Source organism: Centropristis striata, chromosome 12, assembly GCF_030273125.1.
Source record: "Centropristis striata isolate RG_2023a ecotype Rhode Island chromosome 12, C.striata_1.0, whole genome shotgun sequence".
NCBI classification, from domain to species: Eukaryota; Metazoa; Chordata; class Actinopteri; order Perciformes; family Serranidae; genus Centropristis; species Centropristis striata.
Genome location: NC_081528.1, coordinates 14,675,758 through 14,684,008, shown reverse-complemented (window position 1 = coordinate 14,684,008; position 8,251 = coordinate 14,675,758). Strand labels below are relative to the sequence as shown.

The following is an 8,251-nucleotide window of genomic DNA, read 5'->3' as shown; positions in this document are numbered from 1 at the left end:
CACTGTGGCATCATGTTTGAGCAGTCAATAACTCAGTGAAGGCTGGAAACTGTTCTGAGAAGTGTTGACAACCGCTACACTAATGTGACACAGGTGCACTGTATATGTCTCAAGGAACACCCAAAGATGAATATAGATTTATTGCATAAATAAATTAAACTGGAAAGCAGATGCAAGAAGCAGAGCCACTGCAGATTCAGTTGTTCCAGCTGGTTTGCATGTCTTTCTCCTCAGTCTGACTGTTTCAGCTGTACTAGTGACATCTGTTGGAATCAACTAGAAACTTTTATGTTTAGAGTTGATGGATGCAAACTCCCAAACAAGTTGAGTAAAAAAGACAACAATTTATTGCTTTAACTTCTATAAAAGAGGAACACATTTAACACATTTCCTGGAATTCTGGAGTCCATCTAACCAGCCACATTTAAGCCAAATAGAAGTTAGAAATGAGAGTGGGAAACAAGACTGTTGTGGTGTTCTTTTTTTTATACTTAGCACATTAAGCATTTAATTTAATTTCATGTTTCATGTTTACCAACTACCAAAATAGTTACTATGAATAATAATATACAGTCTATAAATAAAAAAATGACTCTTAAAGTCTTGTGTATACCTTCAGCAGAAACAAAAGTAACTGCGCGATGAACTGTATTCAGCGTTTGGTGATCCATTTTCTTTTGTGATCACCATTTACAGGATACAGGATTTTTACAGGATACAGGAGAAGAGAAAGCCATCAGTGAGGCCGTACTGTTAGAAACAACTAATTCAAAGCCAGAGATGAATAAGACACAAACTTCACCTTTCCACAGTTTTATTTCCTTTTAAAATAATTCATACAAATGCATACAGTCACAAACATATCTTTGTCAGGTTGTCAGTTTTGACCAAAAATAATGATATTTACTGTAGAATATAGAATATGTATACTGTATATTGCTACGCCTACTACTTTACCATAAAGGGGACCAAGGTAGGCAACAGTGGACTGTATGTTACTACCAGGGATGGAATTTCAAGGAGCACCTCGACACTTTCACAGCTAGTCTGTTGTTTTAACTTGTGGCACCCATCAGTTTGAATGAGGAATGCTTACAGTTTATGTCAGGAAGTATTAGCAAAGAGTTTCTCCCCCACGGAACGGCAGGCATCTGGTGAGGACAGAGTAAGATTCAAACTATTACAGCGTTTTGGGGCTCAGATCTGACAGTGATATTTAGGTGTCACCTCAGTACCTTCTGTACGAGACAACCCTTCAGATTCTGATCAGTGTTTAGTGAAATTTCCATCCCTGATTGCTACTCTTACTACCTCACCATGAAGAAGACCAGGTAGGCAACAGTGAACTGTTTTTACTACTCAGCTGCTGGTAGAAGGGGTTCCAAAAAGCACCATCTGGCTAACATCAACAACACGTGACCTGGAATCAGTTTTAAATATTCCATATAGAAAAAGTCACTCAGATAAGTTGACTGTTGATGTAATAACATCAGCATTTTGTGTGCATGGCGGGAATGTAACCTGTAACAACATTACTGGGTCAGTTAGCTGGCTTAGATTTGAAGTCTAAGCAATTTTTTATTATTTTTTACATAGCGTTTAGTTGTGTATTTAGATGGCAGTCTTTGTAATGATGCCTTGTGGAGAGTACTAGCCACCACCCCCTCCTCCCAGTGCTGCTTTTTTAGACACAGATACAACCAAGTCACATTGACACAGGCAGGCAGAACACCATATGTACACATAGACACAGAGGCCACAGAGGGTGGCTAAACGGTATACTCAGGAAGGACCCATCGTGAAATGTTAAAGGGATACTAGACTGGAGAAATCCGTACGTTCCGACATGCTATCATGAAACGTCTTCACTTTGTTGAAGGTTGATCAAGCTGATGAGCCATAGAGTATTATTTTTTTTTAAGTCTTTCAACATTTTGGAGCGGGTCAAAAATATGACAATTTGGTTTGACCTCACTAAAATCACACAACAGTTCCTCATCAGTCAGTAACCATTAACTATCCTTAACAGGGTGTGACATCTGTACAAGTGAGCTTAACCACAAATAGGAACCAAAGCTGTTTTTGGCAGAGGAGTTTGAGAGTTTGTTGATACAGTTTTTCACAAGTCCCTTGGCGGATTTGACAGATCCATAGCATAGAATGGAAGCAACACACCAATTCACCGATGTTGTGCGTCATTTGTAAACCTTGGTGTGCTGAACTGTTCATGCTACATGACTTGGACAAGTAATGTGTATATTAGTGGAAGTACTGGATCATTAGACAATCATGAAGACAACAAAGATAATAAACTTTTATGAGGCCGTTTCTGCCGCTACCAACACTCAGTGCATTGCCATGTCCACAACCTGCTTTGTCCTTCAGTAAGTAATCACTTAATTTTCTAAATCCGACTAGTAATGAAGTCGTCCCAGCCAAGCATACCATTGCACCACCTCTCTACAGCCTTTCCTCCCACAACCCCCTCAATTTGGGTCAAACATTTACACAAGTCCCAAGAGCAAAATCACATGCCCCTTAAACATAACAAACAAAAGCAAACATTAGATCAACTTTAGCTCCTGTTAAAGTTCTTTTCATCTAATGTAGCAGGACACGAAAAGGCAAGCAGGTAGAAAAACAAAAGCACTAAGTGGCATAAAAAGGAATTTTCTCAAAAACAAATTAAAAAAATAATATACCAACTGCGGAAACTTAATTTCCTGAGATGGTGTGCAAAAAGCTGCCTCTTTTTTTTTGGAGGGGTGGGGCTTGTTAATTTGGGGACACATAAAACAAAAACAGATATTGTATTCTCCAACCAGTTTGGCTACATAGAGAGATCACATAACCCTTTGTTTTTGTTAAGACTGGAATACAAATATCTCCTTGCCGTAAATCTAAAAACTGTACACAGACAGGTTACATTCATTTCATAACCTACTACTTTTGCTTGTACATCAAACTAAGGAAAGGACACAGAAAAAGAGAGAAAGACATGAAACCCGCCCCTCTAACTTTGGACACACTACAGTCTATGACAGCAGGTTTGATTCAGTATTTTTTCTTCCCAAATCAACATGTACTTTGTGTTATTTTTTTTTTTTAAACTTCTGGCAGAAACTCAGCTATACTGTAGTTGTTACGTGAAGATCATCCTGTGGATCTTTACAGTCATTCTCAGGACTTCTGTTTGGAGCAGAGGACAACTGTCTTGCTCTTTTATTAGAGCAGACAGCTATCCACTCCTCTTTATCTTTTTTATCTTCTTCTTCTTCTTCTTCTTCTTCTTCTTTGGAGTGTGAACTGGCTGCTGGGAACCAATTTGCCAGAGAGTTGTGAATCGATTGTTATTGGGACCTCAACCTGTCCATCTGACACTGTGTGAACCTGTCTGATAACAACTTGTCACTTGGGAACTTATCGCTTTGATCCCGGTTGCAGTGCCAACCTCCTCCTCCGGTCACCAGACAACACAGGCAAGCTTGTGTGTGTTTGTGGCTACAGTTGGTCATTCGGATGCTGCTCTCTGTCACCCTCTGGTGGCTTGACTGTATTTTGTCCAGGGGACGGGGCATGAGGAGGGTGTGTGACAGCGGGCGGAAGGGTGTGTGAGATGGGCACGGCGCTGGGCACGATGCCTTCGACAGGTGGCGGGAGGCCGCCAGCTGGCAAGCTCACCACTCCGGGGGGGTACCTGGAGAGGAGAGATGAACAGAGAGAGGGAGACGCAAAAATGAGTCATCAGTGAAACTACAATTATAAATTAATATATTTGTTTTGACCTGCACAAGCACATTGCTTTAGGTCACTAAAAGTTAATCAAGTGTTAACATTTGTAGCTAAAAAGCTACATATACAGAATCATTTGATCATGGACACAGGAAATGGCAGGAAATAAATACTTTTATTCACACTTCCAATAATGCAGCTCATTACAGTCTTTTCATAAAGACTGTTTCTACTATATAATTTTCCGTGTCTTTATAACCTGTAGGCCCTCTGTTTGCATTACAGGGATTATATTAAAAAGTTGTAATCTCCATACCAATATAGATGCTGTTCAGAACTGTGTTAACATGGGTGGACAGATCTGAGCATGTCTGTTTACATTTGGCATAAAAATCCACCTCCACCATTGATGGTATAAATAGGATCTCTCCATGCATCTCACTTTCCCCGTTCCATATGCAAATAAACATATGGCTAATACAGCGGTCGTTGCAGTGTACAATTACAGGAATGTCTGCAGAGAAAAGCCGACATAAACATGATTATAGGTACATTACATTAGCCTTTTGAGACTTTGTAAAATAAATCCATCATGATAAATCTAACACAGTTCATTTATAACCGTCAAAATTTTTAACACATTCAAAGATTTAGGGGGATTTGGGGGGAAAAAAATCAAACTGCACTGACCACTACATGTTTCTGTATCCTGATGATTATTACCTATAAGCCCCGTTGAGCTCGGGGTGGACGGTAGCTGGGTCAACTCCTGCCCAGTGGTTGTTCTGGGAGAGGAACTCCTTATTCACGCAGTTCTTCAGGCTGTCTGGGATACGACCTGAACAACAGAGAAATGGAGCAAAGGAAAGAGATAGAGAAATATGACGTGTTAAAATAGAACTCAAATGAATAATCCAGGGTTCTACAACTCACATTGGGGATCTTGTTAGTGTTACTGTGCCACATTTCAAAGCAGGTGTGATTTATGTGATTTTCTTCTCTCTTTTTTTTTTACCTCACTAACCCATTTCTACAGAGACACAAACGTTAGACAAGATTAAACAAGCCTGAGCCACAGGGGAAACCACAAGAGGGGAAGACGGTAAAGAAAGAACAAGGACAGGAGGGTAGAAAGAAGGAAAGAAAGAAAGAAAGAAAGAAAGAAAGAAAGAGGCAGACTGAGAGAGGCCTTTAAATCTCTCGGTGATAAAAGAATAGAAAGGATAGTTTATACACGAGTGCAGCTGCTCACCTAGAAATATATCTTTTCAGACTTTTGCTTACATTTGTCAGCAGGGGTTTCGGTGTGTGCGTGTGTGTGCATGCACACTACCTGTGATAGCCCTTCGGATCTCCCTGGCTGCCTCCTCTCTCATCTCCAGCGATGCCTGTTCGCTGTACCAGGCAGCGTGTGGGGTGCAGATCAGATTGGGAGCGTCTTTCAGCGGTCCCTGACTAAAACTGACACACGTACAAACACGGTGCAGTTTTAATTATTATTATTTTTTTTTTTTTTCAATTACGTCACTATGAAGAAATGCTTATGGCACAAGACCCAGATGCATATGTAATGTCTGCTTGATATGTGTGACCAGCAGTCTCAAACCCAGAGATATTCAGCTGACAATGAAACAAACAAACAAAATAAATAAAGATAACCACTGCATGTTTAAAATCTTTGCTTAATAAATTGCCGAAGCAGTTAATCAAATGATTTAACTTTCTGTTGATCAACTCTAGAATTTATTCTATACTTAGCATTGTGTTTGAGGATACCATTATTTAAAACTATTCCTTCCTCTCTAAGTCAGGAGTTCCTGGGGGAGAATCTGTAACATTTCTTCCTCTTCTCAAATTGGAAAATGATTTGTGTACACCAATGTAATAGTGGAAAGATGCACTTTATTTTGTATCCCCTTAAACTGGAATTAAATTCAATACTGTATATTATATAACTTGAATATTATAATTATTACCAATATGGTATACTCTGCCTCTGCTTATTGAAATACTGATGGATAGATATAGATAAAACAGATAACAACATTACTCAACAACATAAAAATCAGTGAGTGTATCACCTGAAAGGCTCTGTCTCATGAACGTCTAGAGCAGCTCCACGTATCCTTCCCTCCTTCAGGGCCTGAGCCAGGGCCTTCTCATCCACCAGACCCCCCCTGGCTGTGTTCACCAGGAACGCCCCCTGACGCATCTTTAACACACGCAAACACACGTTCAGTCCATCCTTGATCTAATTAGATAAAGCTTTAGGGCTGGCCGATATGGCCAAAATCTTCTCTCCGGAAAAATCTTGATAGCAAAATACAGTCATGAAACAAATGTATTAGACCACCCTTGTTTTCTCTAATTTCTTGTTCATTTAATGCCTGGTACAACTAAAGGTACATTTGCTTGGACAAAAAATAATGATAACAACAAAAATAGCTCATGAGAGTTTAATTTAAGAGCTGATATCTAGACATTTTCCATGGTTTTCTTGATAGTGATATTGGTTATTATCAAGAAAACCATGTAAAATGGCTAGAAATCAGCATCACTTAGGTTCTCTTGAGCTTCACTCACCGATGTAAGGATCAGAAAGTTAAATGTCATCTAAATTAAAAAATATAAAGGATATGTGTTTTGTGTCATTTTGAAAAAAAACACAACATTTTAAATTGATCCAATTTACATTTTAAATTGATCCAAATTGGTTTCACAATTTTTTGTCAGTTTTAAATATATGATTATTAATATATGAATTGTTCTCCCCATTAGATCATTAAATGTAAAATAAATAAAAAATCAATTACAAAACAAATGTACAAATTCATAAGAACTTCAAAAGCTTGTTATATACATCTTAAATCTTTCCATAATAATACATTATGCTGATCATTTATCGATCCATAGGGGGACATTTTCTTTTCACTCTAGCAAGGTCAGAAATATATAAAAGTACAGCCTGTGTCTTGGATTGAAAATTAGCAATCGACTGCCTGGAGCCCTGGAGATAAAGGACAAACAGTTATTTTCTGAGTGTATCAGTCGTCATATGCAGTGTACGCAGTTCATCTGTATGTAGGTGGTGGGCTTCCCCCGGGTAACCACTTATTTAATATTTATGGCCATGGGATGTTGCAGTTGATGCCGGGATAAATAAATAATTCACTTGTGTGTGTGTGTGTGTGTGTGTGTGTGTACGTGTGTGTGTGGTGGCCCTTTACCTGTTTGATGGTGAAGTCGTTGATCAGGTGGTGGTTGTGTTCGTTGAGGCTGCAGTGCAGAGACACACAGTCGGAGTGGAAGAGCAGGTCCTGAGGAGAAATATGGGAAAAGATGAATCCCCAATCCTGCTTCATACAGCTGAATTTAACAGTAATCTAATTATAACAAAAGTAGATTCACACGCCGAGTGTTCTCTTAATGGTTTTCAAAAAATAAAATAATAGAAAAAAATTCAGATCAATAGCTGGTATAACTTCAGTGTTTTGGTATATTTGTGTTTTTTTATTATTATTAACATTATCACAATTACTGTAAATGTACACAAGAGGGCGCAACTCTTTGGTCAGATACAGAACACACAGCAGCACAACAGTAAATACACATTTGCCATGGTGGATGGTGGAGAAAATGGTGTTTTGTCTGCAAATAGAAAAGGTGCCAATGTTTTTTTTTCACTGAGTAAAATAAAGATGTAATCCACATGGGTTTAAAAAAAATAGAAATCTCTTATTTTGTTAAATGCCTGTTGCCTCGACTACTCCCTACTTGTGTCTCTTCCTCAACTCCTTCTCTCGCATCGCCTGTGGGAGGAACTAGGATGTGAGGAAAAGAGGCAAGGAAGGGAATCAGGGATCTACAAACTGGGAAATGGGGAAGGCCTCCAGTCCACTGTTCTGTTATCTACTTTGTTCTGCTTTATGGTAAAGTAATACATGTAGGAATATCGTAAATATCTCCATTTTAAATTCAAATAGTCTGTAAATAAAAAGTGGAAATCACTACATTTCTCTTGGTGTCTGCTAAGTCTTTGATCACTCCATGAGCTGGACTAAAAGCTGCCTCTGAGTTTAGAAATGTATATTTTTATTGATCTGATGTGTTTAGAGCTGGAAATTATTTGAAGGTTGCTGATTTTTCAGACACAAAATGGCCTTAGTCATAGCCCAGGTGTTTGTGTGTGCTACCTGTAGTGTGGTGACCCTTTGTAGTCCCAGGGATCTTTCTACTCCGTCAGCCAAATATGGGTCATAGAAGATCACATTGAAGCCGAAGGCCTTGGCTCGCAGGGCTACAGCCTGGCCCACTCGACCTAGAAACACATGAACACACACAGGAAGCATTTAGACAAATTGTATACACATGAATTCACAGTTTACATTTTTTGCATCTGTATTCCCCCTTTTTTCCCAAGTTTGCCTTGTACAAACTATATAATTTTCTGGCTACACACGGCACGTCTGCTCATTATTACTGAAAAAGCTTCCAGACTGTACGGGGAAGAGATTTGCAT

General features: G+C 39.0%; 1 protein-coding gene across 3 annotated transcripts in view; it reads right to left on the bottom strand.

Moving 5' to 3' along the window:
* Positions 1-797: 797 nt before the first annotated feature.
* The window catches only part of LOC131981263 (C-terminal binding protein 1), a 39,350-nt gene continuing 31,896 nt past the window's right edge, over positions 798-8,251 (bottom strand). For 2 of the 3 annotated variants that reach the window (XM_059345478.1, XM_059345480.1), the window contains exons 6-11: positions 7,926-8,050; positions 6,960-7,049; positions 5,814-5,944; positions 5,063-5,193; positions 4,456-4,570; positions 798-3,697 (exon numbers count right to left, since the gene is read on the bottom strand). In XM_059345478.1, the coding sequence (XP_059201461.1) occupies positions 3,502-3,697; positions 4,456-4,570; positions 5,063-5,193; positions 5,814-5,944; positions 6,960-7,049; positions 7,926-8,050 (788 nt within the window). In that variant the 3' untranslated portion in view covers positions 798-3,501. The remainder of the gene's footprint in view (positions 3,698-4,455; positions 4,571-5,062; positions 5,194-5,813; positions 5,945-6,959; positions 7,050-7,925; positions 8,051-8,251) is intronic. The other variant, XM_059345479.1, reaches the window with a different exon arrangement.